The sequence below is a fragment of the Bufo gargarizans genome, chromosome 6 (genome assembly GCF_014858855.1).
Source record: "Bufo gargarizans isolate SCDJY-AF-19 chromosome 6, ASM1485885v1, whole genome shotgun sequence".
In the NCBI taxonomy this organism is placed as follows: Eukaryota; Metazoa; Chordata; class Amphibia; order Anura; family Bufonidae; genus Bufo; species Bufo gargarizans.
The window spans coordinates 95,797,069-95,815,405 of NC_058085.1; the positions used below are offsets into that span (position 1 = coordinate 95,797,069).

Consider the following 18,337-nt stretch of genomic DNA (forward strand, 5'->3'; position numbering starts at 1 on the left):
GAAGATGAGGACAGGGAATATCTACATCAAAGGAAACATCACTGGATGTATGAGGTACATATGTGGGGCTGTATTACCCTGTATGATCGTAGCGCTGTATGTAATGTTTTCCAAGTACGGTATGTCTTTAAAGGAGTTGTCCGCTTTTTTTTCCGTACGAGCGCTGCATTCTCTTCTCTGTTTACCTGCTCACCACTACAAATGCTGTGGCGAGCAGGAAAACAGAGCAGAAAAAGCAGCTCTCATATGAGCGCTGCCTTATCTTCAAACAGCTGATCAGAGGGAGTGCCGGACCCCCCGCCAATCTGATATTTATGACCTATCCTGAGGATAGGTCATCAGTAGTAAAGAGGACAACCCCTTTAACAGTAGGACTGGAGAGAATGTGTTACGGTCCATTCACACGTCCGTATGTGTTTTGCGATCTGCAAATTGCGGATCTGCAAAACACAGACACCGGCAATGTGCGTTCCGCATTTTGCAGACCGCACATCGCCGGCACTCTCATAGAAATAGGACATGTTCTATTTTTTTGCGGAACGGAAGTACGGATGAGCTAATGCGGATATGGACAGCACATTCCGGCCCCATTTAAAATAATTGGGGTCCGCACCTGTTCCGCAAAATTGCGGAACACATGCGGACCCATTTTGTGAACGTGTGAATGGACCCTTAGATTGAGAATTTGGCAAGGGGGTGGAGGTGCATTTAATTTTTACCTTAGGCAGCAGAAAGGCTAAGTGCACCCCAACCCCTACCAAAAAGGAGGGAGCCCAAGCTGAACTATTGCACCAGGCCCATGAGCCTTAAGCTATGCCCCTGTTTAGCAGTTATGTTTTGTGGACCCATTCACATGAGCTGCTATAAAGGCAGCAAACGGCTGTTGTGCCACAATCATGATGGGAGAAAGTTGACATAGGAAGATATGCAAACCACAGGGGTACATCTGTGTAGATGTTTGCCCACTCCTCCATCCTAAAGGATCTGCCATTGGTTTGAGTCTCCCACCACCTCAGTAATGATTTAGTCTCCTGAGATTGAACCATGGTCCTGTTGCGGGATACATTCTTGTGCTAATAGGAAAATCTTTCTGTTACAGGGGCTTCAGGTGCCTCAACTGAGGCTGACATAAGACCTAGTACCTTTTCCCTATTAGTCTAGTCTCATTATCCTCTTGGGAGTCAGCTGGCTGCTGGAGTTTTTGGGGCTGGAACTCAACTGGATTTCTTCAGATATACAGCACTTCCTATACCTCCCAACCACCCTGGATCAATTGGCTGTTATGTAGTCCTGGGAGGGCTACATCCCAACTCTATCTGCATCCTGAGGACACAACTACAGTTGAATACAATGGTGAAGCTGAGAGGTGTCAGCCCACATTCCCCTGATGAATGGAGAACATAATGTTTCCCACAGAAGCAGGCACGATGCAGTGACATCATCATGCCCACTGATCTGAGCAGGAGAGTCCACACGCTTGTGCATTCCCTGACACAGGCTCTCTCCTATTCAGCAGGTGTGCTGACATCACGGCATCAAGCCTGTTGCTGGGGTTAGTATTACATTTTTTATTTAATTACCACTACAAATGCAGCATTACTGTAAGGGGGCAGCACTGCCGTAAGGATGCAGGAATACTGTAAGGGGGCACTAAGGCATACCTCCCAACTGCCCCAGATTCGGCGGGACAGTCCCGGATTTCATTGGCTGTCCTGCAATCCTGGTACGTGGGAGGTATGTCCCGCTTTCAGGCAGCTGTCCTTACTTCTATAGGAAGCAGAGACCGCTGCCTGTAATGATGAAGCAGAGAGCCATCGACTCCCTGCTCCATGATTCCTCCCCCTGCAGTCTGTGCAGGGGGCGGGGCCAGCCGGCAGTCAGCCTCTGCTCCTCCTCCTACACAGACCAGAGAAGCCGATATGGATGCTGCTGCTGAAGGAGAGTATGACTTTTTTATTTCTTACTTTCTTTGAAGCGGCACAGTCCTGGGCATATTTCTAAGGGGGCATAGTCCTGGACAAATTTCTGAGGGGGGACACAGCTTGGAATATTTCTGTGGGGGGCACATCTGGGCATATTACTGTGAGGCGGCACATAACTGGGCATAATCTGTGAAGGGGACACAATGCTCAGATAAATACTATGTGGTGGCATAAAGGGGGGATAATTACTATGTGGTGGCATTCATGGGACTGGGAGGGATTAGGTGTTTAGTTATGTTTTGGGAGGAGTTAGAGGCGTGGCCTAGTGCAGAAAAACCTGTGTCCCTTCCTTCTTTTCAAAAGTTGGGAGGTATACTAAGGGGAGAGCACTACTGTGTAGGGGCTCTAAAGGGGCCTTTTTACTGTGTGGGGGGCATAACTACTGTTTAGGGCACTGAAAGAGCATAAAACACTATGTGAGGCCACCGGGGCGTTTTTGACTGTCAAGGGGAACTAATGGGGAATAACGACATAATGACTGAGTGGGGCACAAAGGGGACTGGGGGGATTGCGCATTTATAGATGGGCATTGGAGGTGGCCTAGTGTAAAAAAATATTTGCTCTCTCCTTGGGCTTTTCATAAATTGGGAGGAATCATATTACCTATACCAGATATTCCAGGGTTCTCAACACTAATTTAATTGCTTTATTGTTATTATTCTGTTTATTGCTTTATTGTTCTCCATGCCGGTGCCTGTGGTGCAGGCTATAGGCCTTCTCCTCCTCCGGCCTTGCATCCCAGGCGGTCACAATGTTGTCATTTCTTTGTGACCACCTGCACCATTTTACTGCCTCATTGTGTTGTAGAAAAATTTATAGTTGTAATCAGCTCGCATCAAAGTTTGTGTAAGGAAAAAGGTAAATCCATTCTCCATCAGCCGCAGTTAGAGAAAGACCCAGGTGCTACCATCTTGATTGAATTCTTGCTGAGCACTCCTCCCGCCTTGCTCAGTGTGTTCACTTTTATTTACTAACAAAAGGTGTAAAAGGGGCTGGCCCAAGACAAGGATACAGGAAGTGATGACATAGGAAGACAAGACACCATCATTTAGAATAACATAGCCAGCTAACAAACACATGTATACTATAACCTCCCATTTCCACTAGAGCAAACTTTATCCAGCCTTGCTCAGTGATCAATGCCAGATAAAGTTACTATGATCCACATGCAGGTTTATTTACAGTACAGCATCATTATCTCCAGCGGCTGATCAGGCGCACTAGAGACAACAAATGCACGTTCCTTTCGTTTATATTGTTCTCTTAACAAATGCATTCTCGCCAAGCCAATAAATCCGTGTCTTGCGCGGGGGCCCTAGCCGGCGGCAATACATGAGCCAACAAAACACTGCTCTGCTGAACACATCAGTCTCCCCCGGCCCACAGCCCAGTGCTTAGCACATGGACCATTCGCCGATGGAGACCCCTGCGCCCAGCAGCTGTGACAGGACATACACAGGAAGATATCCATTCCAATGGTTTACCCTGACACTGAGAGACATGATGACTAGAGTTGAGCGAACACCTGGATGTTCGGGTTCGAGAAGTTCGGCCGAACATCCCGGAAATGTTCGGGTTCGGGATCCGAACCCGATCCGAACTTCGTCCCGAACCCGAACCCCATTGAAGTCAATGGGGACCCGAACTTTTCGGCACTAAAAAGGCTGTAAAACAGCCCAGGAAAGAGCTAGAGGGCTGCAAAAGGCAGCAACATGTAGGTAAATCCCCTGCAAACAAATGTGGATAGGGAAATGAATTAAAATAAAAATTAAATAAATAAAAATTAACCAAAATCAATTGGAGAGAGGTTCCATAGCAGAGAATCTGGCTTCCCGTCACCCACCACTGGAACAGTCCATTCTCAGATATTTAGGCCCCGGCACCCAGGCAGAGGAGAGAGGTCCCGTAACAGAGAATCTGTCTTCATGTCAGCAGAGAATTAGTCTGCATGTCATAGCAGAGAATGAGGCTTCACGTCAGCCACCACTGCAACAGTCCATTGGCATATATTTAGGCCCAGCACCCAGGCAGAGGAGGGAGGTCCCGTAACAGAGAATCTGTCTTCATGACAGCAGAGAATCAGTCTGCATGTCATAGCAGAGAATGAGGCTTCACGTCACCCACCACTGCAACAGTCCATTGGCATATATTTAGGCCTAGCACACAGGCAGAGCAGAGAGGTCCCGTAACAGACAATCTGGCTTCATGACAGCAGAGAATCAGTCTGCATGTCATAGCAGAGAATGAGGCTTCACGTCACCCACCACTGCAACAGTCCATTGGCATATATTTAGGCCTAGCACACAGGCAGAGCAGAGAGGTCCCGTAACAGACGATCTGGCTTCATGTCAGCAGAGAATCAGTCTGCATGTCATAGCAGAGAATGAGGCTTCACGTCAGCCACCACTGCAACAGTCCATTGGCATATATTTAGGCCCAGCACCCAGGCAGAGGAGGGAGGTCCCGTAACAGAGAATCTGTCTTCATGTCAGCAGAGAATTAGTCTGCATGTCATAGCAGAGAATGAGGCTTCACGTCAGCCACCACTGCAACAGTCCATTGGCATATATTTAGGCCCAGCACACACACAGGCAGAGGAGAGAGGTCCCGTAACAGACAATCTGGCTTCATGTCAGCAGAGAATTAGTCTGCATGTCATAGCAGAGAATGAGGCTTCACGTCAGCCACCACTGCAACAGTCCATTGGCATATATTTAGGCCCAGCACACACACAGGCAGAGGAGAGAGGTCCCGTAACAGAGAATCTGTCTTCATGTCAGCAGAGAATTAGTCTGCATGTCATAGCAGAGAATCAGGCTTCACGTCACCCACCACTGCAACAGTCCATTGGCATATATTCAGGCCCAGCACCCAGGCAGAGGAGGGAGGTCCCGTAACAGAGAATCTGTCTTCATGTCAGCAGAGAATTAGTCTGCATGTCATAGCAGAGAATGAGGCTTCACGTCAGCCACCACTGCAACAGTCCATTGGCATATATTTAGGCCCAGCACACACACAGGCAGAGGAGAGAGGTCCCGTAACAGAGAATCTGTCTTCATGTCAGCAGAGAATTAGTCTGCATGTCATAGCAGAGAATGAGGCTTCACGTCAGCCACCACTGCAACAGTCCATTGGCATATATTTAGGCCCAGCACACACACAGGCAGAGGAGAGAGGTCCCGTAACAGACAATCTGGCTTCATGTCAGCAGAGAATTAGTCTGCATGTCATAGCAGAGAATGAGGCTTCACGTCACCCACCACTGCAACAGTCCATTGGCATATATTTAGGCCCAGCACCCAGGCAGAGGAGGGAGGTCCCGTAACAGAGAATCTGTCTTCATGTCAGCAGAGAATTAGTCTGCATGTCATAGCAGAGAATGAGGCTTCACGTCAGCCACCACTGCAACAGTCCATTGGCATATATTTAGGCCCAGCACACACACAGGCAGAGGAGAGAGGTCCCGTAACAGAGAATCTGGCTTCATGTCAGCAGAGAATCAGTCTGCATGTCATAGCAGAGAATCAGGCTTCACGTCAGCCACCACTGCAACAGTCCATTGTCATAAATTTAGGCCCAGCACCCAGGCAGAGGAGAGAGGTCCCGTAACAGAGAATCTGGCTTCATGTCAGCAGAGAATCAGTCTTCATATCATAGCAGAGAATCAGGCTTCACGTCACCCACCACTGTAAGAGTCAATTTTCATAAATTTAGGCCCAGAACCCAGGCAGAGGAGAAAGGTCCCGTAACAGACAATCTGGCTTCATGTCAGCAGAGAATCAGTCTTCATATCATAGCAGAGAATCAGGCTTCACGTCACCCACCACTGTAAGAGTCAATTTTCATAAATTTAGGCCCAGAACCCAGGCAGAGGAGAAAGGTCCCGTAACAGACAATCTGGCTTCATGTCAGCAGAGAATCAGTCTTCATATCATAGCAGAGAATCAGGCTTCACGTCACCCACCACTGCAACAGTCCATTGGCATATATTTAGGCCTAGCACACAGGCAGAGCAGAGAGGTCCCGTAACAGACAATCTGGCTTCATGACAGCAGAGAATCAGTCTGCATGTCATAGCAGAGAATCAGGCTTCACGTCAGCCACCACTGCAACAGTCCATTGTCATAAATTTAGGCCCAGCACCCAGGCAGAGGAGAGAGGTCCCGTAACAGAGGATCTGGCTTCATGTCAGCAGAGAATCAGTCTGCATGTCATAGCAGAGAATGAGGCTTCACGTCAGCCACCACTGCAACAGTCCATTGTCATAAATTTAGGCCCAGCACCCAGGCAGAGGAGAGAGGTCCCGTAAAAGAGGATCTGGCTTCATGTCAGCAGAGAATCAGTCTGCATGTCATAGCAGAGAATGAGGCTTCACGTCACCCACCACTGCAACAGTCCATTGGCATATATTTAGGCCTAGCACACAGGCAGAGCAGAGAGGTCCCGTAACAGACAATCTGGCTTCATGACAGCAGAGAATCAGTCTGCATGTCATAGCAGAGAATCAGGCTTCACGTCAGCCACCACTGCAACAGTCCATTGGCATATATTTAGGCCTAGCACACAGGCAGAGGAGAGAGGTCCCGTAACAGACAATCTGGCTTCATGTCAGCAGAGAATCAGTCTGCATGTCATAGCAGAGAATGAGGCTTCACGTCAGCCACCACTGCAACAGTCCATTGTCATAAATTTAGGCCCAGCACCCAGGCAGAGGAGAGAGGTCCCGTAACAGACAATCTGGCTTCATGTCAGCAGAGAATTAGTCTGCATGTCATAGCAGAGAATCAGGCTTCATGTCAGCCACCACTGCAACAGTCCATTGGCATATATTTAGGCCTAGCACACAGGCAGAGGAGAGGTTCATTCAACTTTGGGTAGCATCGCAATATAATGGTAAAATGAAAATAAAAATAGGATTGAATGAGGAAGTGCCCTGGAGTCCAATAATATATGGTTATGGGGAGGTAGTTAATGTCTAATCTGGACAAGGGACGGACAGGTCCTGTGGGATCCATGCCTGGTTCATTTTTATGAACGTCAGCTTGTCCACATTGGCTGTAGACAGGCGGCTGCGTTTGTCTGTAATGACGCCCCCTGCCGTGCTGAATACACGTTCAGACAAAACGCTGGCTGCCGGGCAGGCCAGCACCTCCAAGGCATAAAAGGCTAGCTCTGGCCACGTGGACAATTTAGAGACCCAGAAGTTGAATGGGGCCGAACCATCAGTCAGTACGTGGAGGGGTGTGCACACGTACTGTTCCACCATGTTAGTGAAATGTTGCCTCCTGCTAACACGTTGCGTATCAGGTGGTGGTGCAGTTAGCTGTGGCGTGTTGACAAAAGTTTTCCACATCTCTGCCATGCTAACCCTGCCCTCAGAGGAGCTGGCCGTGACACAGCTGCCTTGGCGACCTCTTGCTCCTCCTCTGCCTTGGCCTTGGGCTTCCACTTGTTCCCCTGTGACATTTGGGAATGCTCTCAGTAGCGCGTCTACCAACGTGCGCTTGTACTCGCGCATCTTCCTATCACGCTCCAGTGCAGGAAGTAAGGTGGGCACATTGTCTTTGTAGCGTGGATCCAGCAGGGTGGCAACCCAGTAGTCCGCACAGGTTAAAATGTGGGCAACTCTGCTGTCGTTGCGCAGGCACTGCAGCATGTAGTCGCTCATGTGTGCCAGGCTGCCCAGGGGTAAGGACAAGCTGTCCTCTGTGGGAGGCGTATCGTCATCGTCCTGCCTTTCCCCCCAGCCACGCACCAGTGATGGACCCGAGCTGCGTTGGGTGCCACCCCGCTGTGACCATGCTTCATCCTCATCCTCCTCCACCTCCTCCTCATCCTCGTCCTCCTCGTCCTCCAGTAGTGGGCCCTGGCTGGCCACATTTGTACCTGGCCTCTGCTGTTGCCAAAAACCTCCCTCTGAGTCACTTCGAAGAGACTGGCCTGAAAGTGCTAAAAATGACCCCTCTTCCTCCTCCTCCTCCTCCTCCTCCTGGGCCACCTCCTCTTCCATCATCGCCCTAAGTGTTTTCTCAAGGAGACATAGAAGTGGTATTGTAACGCTGATAACGGTGTCATCGCCACTGGCCATGTTGGTGGAGTACTCGAAACAGCGCAACAGGGCACACAGGTCTCGCATGGAGGCCCAGTCATTGGTGGTGAAGTGGTGCTGTTCTGTAGTGCGACTGACCCGTGCGTGCTGCAGCTGAAACTCCACTATGGCCTGCTGCTGCTCGCACAGTCTGTCCAGCATGTGCAAGGTGGAGTTCCACCTGGTGGGCACGTCGCATATGAGGCGGTGAGCGGGAAGGCCGAAGTTACGCTGTAGCGCAGACAGGCGAGCAGCAGCAGGATGTGAACGCCGGAAGCGCGAACAGACGGCCCGCACTTTATGCAGCAGCTCTGACATGTCGGGGTAGTTGTGAATGAACTTCTGCACCACCAAATTCAGCACATGCGCCAAGCAAGGGATGTGCGTCAAATTGGCTAGTCCCAGAGCTGCAACGAGATTTCGCCCATTATCACACACCACCAGGCCGGGCTTGAGGCTCACCGGCAGCAACCACTCGTCGGTCTGTTGTTCTATACCCCGCCACAACTCCTGTGCGGTGTGGGGCCTGTCCCCCAAACATATGAGTTTCAGAATGGCCTGCTGACGTTTACCCCGGGCTGTGCTGAAGTTGGTGGTGAAGGTGTGTGGCTGACTGGATGAGCAGGTGGAAGAAGAGGAGGAGGAAGCCGAGAAGGAGGAGGTGGCAACAGGAGGCAAAGAATGTTGCCCTGCGATCCTTGGCGGCGGAAGGACGTGCGCCAAACAGCTCTCCGCCTGGGGCCCAGCTGCCACTACATTTACCCAGTGTGCAGTTAGGGAGATATAGCGTCCCTGGCCGTGCTTACTGGTCCACGTATCTGTGGTTAGGTGGACCTTGCCACAGATGGCGTTGCGCAGTGCACACTTGATTTTATCGGATACTTGGTTGTGCAGGGAAGGCACGGCTCTCTTGGAGAAGTAGTGCCGGCTGGGAACAACATACTGTGGGACAGCAAGCGACATGAGCTGTTTGAAGCTGTCTGTGTCCACCAGCCTAAATGACAGCATTTCATAGGCCAGTAGTTTAGAAATGCTGGCATTCAGGGCCAGGGATCGAGGGTGGCTAGGTGGGAATTTACGCTTTCTATCAAATGTTTGTGAGATGGAGAGCTGAACGCTGGCGTGTGACATGGTTGAGACGCTTGGTGACGGAGGTGGTGGTGGTGGTGTTGGTGGTACATCCCCTGTTTGCTGGGCGGCAGGTGCCAACGTTCCTCCAGAGGCGGAGGAAGAGGCCGAGGCGGCAGCAGCAGAATAGGCCGAGGCGGCAGCAGCAGAAGAGGTAGCAGGGGGAGCCTGAGTGACTTCCTTGGTTTTAAGGTGTTTACTCCACTGCAGTTCATGCTTTGCATGCAGGTGCCTGGTCATGCAGGTTGTGCTCAGGTTCAGAACGTTAATGCCTCGCTTCAGGCTCTGATGGCACAGCGTGCAAACCACTCGGGTCTTGTCGTCAGCACATTGTTTGAAGAAGTGCCATGCCAGGGAACTCCTTGAAGCTGCCTTTGGGGTGCTCGGTCCCAGATGGCGGCGGTCAGTAGCAGGCGGAGTCTCTTGGCGGCGGGTGTTCTGCTTTTGCCCACTGCTCCCTCTTTTGCTACGCTGTTGGCTCGGTCTCACCACTGCCTCTTCCTCCGAACTGTGAAAGTCAGTGGCACGACCTTCATTCCATGTGGGGTCTAGGACCTCATCGTCCCCTGCATCGTCTTCCACCCAGTCTTGATCCCTGACCTCCTGTTCAGTCTGCACACTGCAGAAAGACGCAGCAGTTGGCACCTGTGTTTCGTCATCATCAGAGACATGCTGAGGTGGTATTCCCATGTCCTCATCATCAGGAAACATAAGTGGTTGTGCGTCAGTGCATTCTATGTCTTTCACCGCTGGGGAAGGGCTAGGTGGATGCCCTTGGGAAACCCTGCCAGCGGAGTCTTCAAACAGCATAAGAGACTGCTGCATAACTTGAGGCTGAGACAGTTTCCCTGGTATGCATGGGGGTGATGTGACAGACTGATGGGGTTGGTTTTCAGGCGCCATCTGTGCGCTTTCTGCAGAAGACTGGGTGGGAGATAATGTGAACGTGCTGGATCCACTGTCGGCCACCCAATTGACTAATGCCTGTACCTGCTCAGGCCTTACCATCCTTAGAACGGCATTGGGCCCCACCATATATCGCTGTAAATTCTGGCGGCTACTGGGACCTGAGGTAGTTGGTACACTAGGACGTGTGGATGTGGCAGAACGGCCACGTCCTCTCCCAGCACCAGAGGGTCCACTAACACCACCACGACCATGTCCACGTCCGCGTCCCTTACTAGATGTTTTTCTCATTGTTATGGTTCACCACAACAACAAATATATTATTTGGCCCAATGTATTGTATTCAAATTCAGCGGGATATAAATTTGAGGCCTAGTATTTAGGCGCTGGGTGACCGGTATGGATTTAGTGACAGAATTAGACTTGGAAATGCACAGAAGCGTGTGTGTGAAGTTATTCTGAATGACCCTATGTGCACCTTCAATATGATCTACCCTTTTAGGGATAGATTTCAAATAGCTCTGATATAGCAGAAACGACTAAATTATGAAATTGCTAAATTGGGAATTGTATTTCAACCCAGAACAAAAAATGTGCTTTGACGGACACTAAATAACTTTCCCAGCCACAACAGGACAGCGGTAACGAGAGATTTAGCGGGATATAAATTTGAGGCCTAGTATTTAGGCGCTGGGTGACAGGTATGGGTTTAGTGACAGAATTAGATTTGGAAATGCACAGTAGCGGGTGTGTGAAGTTATTCTGAATGACCCTATGTGCACCTTGAATATTATATACCCTTTTAGGGATAGATTTCAAATAGCTCTGATATAGCAGAAACCACTAAATTATGAAATTGCTAAATTGGGAATTGTATTTCAACCCAGAACAAAAAATGTGCTTTGACGGACACTAAATAACTTTCCCAGCCACAACAGGACAGCGGTAACGAGAGATTTAGCGGGATATAAATTTGAGGCCTAGTATTTAGGCGCTGGGTGACAGGTATGGGTTTAGTGACAGAATTAGACTTGGAAATGCACAGTAGCGGTGTGTGTGAAGTTATTCTGAATGACCCAATGTGCACCTTGAATATTATATACCCTTTTAGGGATAGATTTCAAATAGCTCTGATATAGCAGAAACCACTAAATTATGAAATTGCTAAATTGGGAATTGTATTTCAACCCAGAACAAGAAATGTGCTTGAACGGACACTAAATAACTCGCCCAGCTACAGCACTAAGGACAGATTTAGCGGGATATAAATTTGAGGCCTAGTATTTAGGCGCTGGGTGACAGGTATGGGTTTAGTGCCAGAATTAGACTTGGAAATACACAGTAGCGGGTGTGTGTGAAGTTATTCTGAATGACCCAATGTGCACCTTGAATATTATATACCCTTTTAGGGATAGATTTCAAATAGCTCTGATATAGCAGAAACCACTAAATTATGAAATTGCTAAATTGGGAATTGTATTTCAACCCAGAACAAGAAATGTGCTTGAACGGACACTAAATAACTCGCCCAGCTACAGCACTAAGGACAGATTTAGCGGGATATAAATTTGAGGCCTAGTATTTAGGCGCTGGGTGACAGGTATGGGTTTAGTGCCAGAATTAGACTTGGAAATACACAGTAGCGGGTGTGTGTGAAGTTATTCTGAATGACCCAATGTGCACCTTGAATATTATATACCCTTTTAGGGATAGATTTCAAATAGCTCTGATATAGCAGAAACCACTAAATTATGAAATTGCTAAATTGGGAATTGTATTTCAACCCAGAACAAGAAATGTGCTTGAACGGACACTAAATAACTCGCCCAGCTACAGCACTAAGGACAGATTTAGCGGGATATAAATTTGAGGCCTAGTATTTAGGCGCTGGGTGACAGGTATGGGTTTAGTGCCAGAATTAGACTTGGAAATACACAGTAGCGGGTGTGTGTGAAGTTATTCTGAATGACCCAATGTGCACCTTGAATATTATATACCCTTTTAGGGATAGATTTCAAATAGCTCTGATATAGCAGAAACCACTAAATTATGAAATTGCTAAATTGGGAATTGTATTTCAACCCAGAACAAGAAATGTGCTTGAACGGACACTAAATAACTTCCCAGCCACAACAGGACAGCGGTAACGAGAGATTTAGCGGGATATAAATTTGAGGCCTAGTATTTAGGCGCTGGGTGACAGGTATGGGTTTAGTGCCAGAATTAGACTTGGAAATACACAGTAGCGGGTGTGTGTGAAGTTATTCTGAATGACCCAATGTGCACCTTGAATATTATATACCCTTTTAGGGATAGATTTCAAATAGCTCTGATATAGCAGAAACCACTAAATTATGAAATTGCTAAATTGGGAATTGTATTTCAACCCAGAACAAGAAATGTGCTTGAACGGACACTAAATAACTCGCCCAGCTACAGCACTAAGGACAGATTTAGCGGGATATAAATTTGAGGCCTAGTATTTAGGCGCTGGGTGACAGGTATGGGTTTAGTGCCAGAATTAGACTTGGAAATACACAGTAGCGGGTGTGTGTGAAGTTATTCTGAATGACCCAATGTGCACCTTGAATATTATATACCCTTTTAGGGATAGATTTCAAATAGCTCTGATATAGCAGAAACCACTAAATTATGAAATTGCTAAATTGGGAATTGTATTTCAACCCAGAACAAGAAATGTGCTTGAACGGACACTAAATAACTCGCCCAGCTACAGGACAGCGTAAGGACAGATTTAGCGGGATATAAATTTGAGGCCTAGTATTTAGGCGCTGGGTGACAGGTATGGGTTTAGTGCCAGAATTAGACTTGGAAATACACAGTAGCGGGTGTGTGTGAAGTTATTCTGAATGACCCAATGTGCACCTTGAATATTATATACCCTTTTAGGGATAGATTTCAAATAGCTCTGATATAGCAGAAACCACTAAATTATGAAATTGCTAAATTGGGAATTGTATTTCAACCCAGAACAAGAAATGTGCTTGAACGGACACTAAATAACTCGCCCAGCTACAGCACTAAGGACAGATTTAGCGGGATATAAATTTGAGGCCTAGTATTTAGGCGCTGGGTGACAGGTATGGGTTTAGTGCCAGAATTAGACTTGGAAATACACAGTAGCGGGTGTGTGTGAAGTTATTCTGAATGACCCAATGTGCACCTTGAATATTATATACCCTTTTAGGGATAGATTTCAAATAGCTCTGATATAGCAGAAACCACTAAATTATGAAATTGCTAAATTGGGAATTGTATTTCAACCCAGAACAAGAAATGTGCTTGACGGACACTAAATAACTTCCCAGCCACAACAGGACAGCGGTAACGAGAGATTTAGCGGGATATAAATTTGAGGCCTAGTATTTAGGCGCTGGGTGACAGGTATGGGTTTAGTGCCAGAATTAGACTTGGAAATACACAGTAGCGGGTGTGTGTGAAGTTATTCTGAATGACCCAATGTGCACCTTGAATATTATATACCCTTTTAGGGATAGATTTCAAATAGCTCTGATATAGCAGAAACCACTAAATTATGAAATTGCTAAATTGGGAATTGTATTTCAACCCAGAACAAGAAATGTGCTTGAACGGACACTAAATAACTCGCCCAGCTACAGCACTAAGGACAGATTTAGCGGGATATAAATTTGAGGCCTAGTATTTAGGCGCTGGGTGACAGGTATGGGTTTAGTGCCAGAATTAGACTTGGAAATACACAGTAGCGGGTGTGTGTGAAGTTATTCTGAATGACCCAATGTGCACCTTGAATATTATATACCCTTTTAGGGATAGATTTCAAATAGCTCTGATATAGCAGAAACCACTAAATTATGAAATTGCTAAATTGGGAATTGTATTTCAACCCAGAACAAGAAATGTGCTTGAACGGACACTAAATAACTCGCCCAGCTACAGCACTAAGGACAGATTTAGCGGGATATAAATTTGAGGCCTAGTATTTAGGCGCTGGGTGACAGGTATGGGTTTAGTGCCAGAATTAGACTTGGAAATACACAGTAGCGGGTGTGTGTGAAGTTATTCTGAATGACCCAATGTGCACCTTGAATATTATATACCCTTTTAGGGATAGATTTCAAATAGCTCTGATATAGCAGAAACCACTAAATTATGAAATTGCTAAATTGGGAATTGTATTTCAACCCAGAACAAGAAATGTGCTTGAACGGACACTAAATAACTCGCCCAGCTACAGCACTAAGGACAGATTTAGCGGGATATAAATTTGAGGCCTAGTATTTAGGCGCTGGGTGACAGGTATGGGTTTAGTGCCAGAATTAGACTTGGAAATACACAGTAGCGGGTGTGTGTGAAGTTATTCTGAATGACCCAATGTGCACCTTGAATATTATATACCCTTTTAGGGATAGATTTCAAATAGCTCTGATATAGCAGAAACCACTAAATTATGAAATTGCTAAATTGGGAATTGTATTTCAACCCAGAACAAGAAATGTGCTTGACGGACACTAAATAACTTCCCAGCCACAACAGGACAGCGGTAACGAGAGATTTAGCGGGATATAAATTTGAGGCCTAGTATTTAGGCGCTGGGTGACAGGTATGGGTTTAGTGCCAGAATTAGACTTGGAAATACACAGTAGCGGGTGTGTGTGAAGTTATTCTGAATGACCCAATGTGCACCTTGAATATTATATACCCTTTTAGGGATAGATTTCAAATAGCTCTGATATAGCAGAAACCACTAAATTATGAAATTGCTAAATTGGGAATTGTATTTCAACCCAGAACAAGAAATGTGCTTGAACGGACACTAAATAACTCGCCCAGCTACAGCACTAAGGACAGATTTAGCGGGATATAAATTTGAGGCCTAGTATTTAGGCGCTGGGTGACAGGTATGGGTTTAGTGCCAGAATTAGACTTGGAAATACACAGTAGCGGGTGTGTGTGAAGTTATTCTGAATGACCCAATGTGCACCTTGAATATTATATACCCTTTTAGGGATAGATTTCAAATAGCTCTGATATAGCAGAAACCACTAAATTATGAAATTGCTAAATTGGGAATTGTATTTCAACCCAGAACAAGAAATGTGCTTGAACGGACACTAAATAACTTCGCCCAGCTACAGGACAGCGTAAGGACAGATTTAGCGGGATATAAATTTGAGGCCTAGTATTTAGGCGCTGGGTGACAGGTATGGGTTTAGTGCCAGAATTAGACTTGGAAATACACAGTAGCGGGTGTGTGTGAAGTTATTCTGAATGACCCAATGTGCACCTTGAATATTATATACCCTTTTAGGGATAGATTTCAAATAGCTCTGATATAGCAGAAACCACTAAATTATGAAATTGCTAAATTGGGAATTGTATTTCAACCCAGAACAAGAAATGTGCTTGAACGGACACTAAATAACTCGCCCAGCTACAGCACTAAGGACAGATTTAGCGGGATATAAATTTGAGGCCTAGTATTTAGGCGCTGGGTGACAGGTATGGGTTTAGTGCCAGAATTAGACTTGGAAATACACAGTAGCGGGTGTGTGTGAAGTTATTCTGAATGACCCAATGTGCACCTTGAATATTATATACCCTTTTAGGGATAGATTTCAAATAGCTCTGATATAGCAGAAACCACTAAATTATGAAATTGCTAAATTGGGAATTGTATTTCAACCCAGAACAAGAAATGTGCTTGAACGGACACTAAATAACTCGCCCAGCTACAGCACTAAGGACAGATTTAGCGGGATATAAATTTGAGGCCTAGTATTTAGGCGCTGGGTGACAGGTATGGGTTTAGTGCCAGAATTAGACTTGGAAATACACAGTAGCGGGTGTGTGTGAAGTTATTCTGAATGACCCAATGTGCACCTTGAATATTATATACCCTTTTAGGGATAGATTTCAAATAGCTCTGATATAGCAGAAACCACTAAATTATGAAATTGCTAAATTGGGAATTGTATTTCAACCCAGAACAAGAAATGTGCTTGAACGGACACTAAATAACTCGCCCAGCTACAGCACTAGGGACAGATTTAGCTGGATATAAATTTGAGGCCTAGTATTTAGGCGCTGGGTGACCGGTATGGATTTAGTGACAGAATTAGACTGGGATATGGCCAAAAAATAAACAGACTATTGCTGGTTAAATGCACTTGGTGTGACAGCTTCACCCTGATGTAGGCTTTAGCCAAAAAACAACCACACCATTGAGGGTTAAATGCACTTGGTGACAGGCGCAGCTTGCCCCTGATTTAGTATATGGCCAAAAAATGAACAGACTATTGCTGGTTAAATGCACTTGGTGTGACAGCTTCACCCTGATGTAGGCTTTAGCCAAAAAACAACCACACCATTGAGGGTTAAATGCACTTGGTGACAGGCGCAGCTTGCCCCTGATTTAGTATATGGCCAAAAAATGAACAGACTATTGCTGGTTAAATGCACTTGGTGTGACAGCTTCACCCTGATGTAGGCTTTAGCCAAAAAACAACCACACCATTGAGGGTTAAATGCACTTGGTGACAGGCGCAGCTTGCCCCTGATTTTGTATATGGCCAAAAAATGAACAGACTATTGCTGGTTAAATGCACTTGGTGTGACAGCTTCACCCTGATGTAGGCTTTAGCCAAAAAACAACCACACCATTGAGGGTTAAATGCACTTGGTCGCAGCTTGTGCTGGCGCACCACAAGACACAAAATGGCCGCCGATCACCCCAGAAAAATGTGACTGACAAACGGTCTGTGCAGCCTAAAAACAGTGAGCAATTGAGGATCAGCAGCTCAATGATCCACAGCTGCAGATCGATCAGTTAATCAAGTCCTTTGGAGGAGTTAATCTGCCTAATCTCGCCCTACTGTCGCAGCCGCAACCTCTCCCTACGCTAATCAGAGCAGAGTGACGGGCGGCGCTATGTGACTCCAGCTTAAATAGAGGCTGGGTCACATGGTGCTCTGGCCAATCACAGCCATGCCAATAGTAGGCATGGCTGTGATGGCCTCTTGGGGCAAGTAGTATGACGCTTGTTGATTGGCTGCTTTGCAGCCTTTCAAAAAGCGCCAAGAAAGCGTCACAAAAGCGCGAAGAAAGCGACGAACACCGAACCCGAACCCGGACTTTTACGAAAATGTCCGGGTTCGGGTCCGTGTCACGGACACCCCAAAATTCGGTACGAACCCGAACTATACAGTTCGAGTTCGCTCATCCCTAATGATGACAATACACAATATATTAAATACACATCCTAATAAAATTTCCACAACAATTGGCATCAGGCCTAGTAGCCTAAGAGGGTGAAAAGCAGAGCAGGGAGCCATCATCTACTGTGCCCTTCACAGAATTCAACTGTATTGCAACCCACAAGCAAAAAAGCAAAAGTGTCAAGCATGAATACACCAGAAAACAGTCGCAACAACCTTGGTAAATGTGTCTTAATTTATTTATTTTACCCCCATATACAGCGCTTTACAGACATTACCACAGTTTGCTGTCCCCAATGGCGCTCACAATCTAAGCTCCCTATCAGTATGTCTATGAAGTGCGGGAGGAAACCCACACAAACTGGGGAGAACATACAAACTCCATGCAGATGTTCCGTGTCTTAATGTCCCAATAACAAAACATGAATTGTGGTCTGGAGAACACAGAGTTATAAATGCATGAAGTGGCAACTCTAAGAACCTTTAATATTTTTTTATTTGACACAATCACTATTCATTGCCTCGAAAATCAGTACATGTATATATTTGTTTGATTATAGGTTTCACTGATGCTCCCAGGAGTATTTCAAGAGAAGTATGTTCGTGTCTACTGTACAAAAACTGATCAGAAGGATCTGGACGCTGCTGAGAATTGTTTTAAGGAGTGGTGCAAAGAAAAGGGGTTCGAAATATCAGGTACGTGATTGCATGCTCCAGACCTTCTGATTCACAAAGAAGCAGTAAATAACACTGATCCCAACATGTTCACAGAGAATAGTTGGGATCTGTGTTTTATTTAGTTTTTGTTTTTTTTGTAAGAATAATTAAACTAAGATTGGTGTTCTGAGGTTTCAAAATTGAAAAAAAAAATTTATAATAAAATCTTAAAGATCCAGTCCTTTAAAAAAAAAATAAAAAAAGAGAGAAGGTAAAAACAGCTTTGTCAGTTCTTATTTGCAATCAATTTGTTCAAAATACTGTGGTTATTAATATTTATATTGGTCGGAGTGCCATTA

The 18,337-nt window shown here is 46.2% G+C and overlaps 1 protein-coding gene across 1 annotated transcript in view; it reads left to right on the plus strand.

Annotated features, from left to right (window-relative positions):
- Positions 1-18,337, plus strand: part of LOC122941505 (deoxynucleoside triphosphate triphosphohydrolase SAMHD1-like) — a 205,411-nt gene that overhangs the window by 182,238 nt on the left and 4,836 nt on the right. Inside the window, exon 14 of the mRNA XM_044298819.1 lies at positions 17,882-18,017. Coding sequence (XP_044154754.1) covers positions 17,882-18,017 — 136 coding nt within the window. The remainder of the gene's footprint in view (positions 1-17,881; positions 18,018-18,337) is intronic.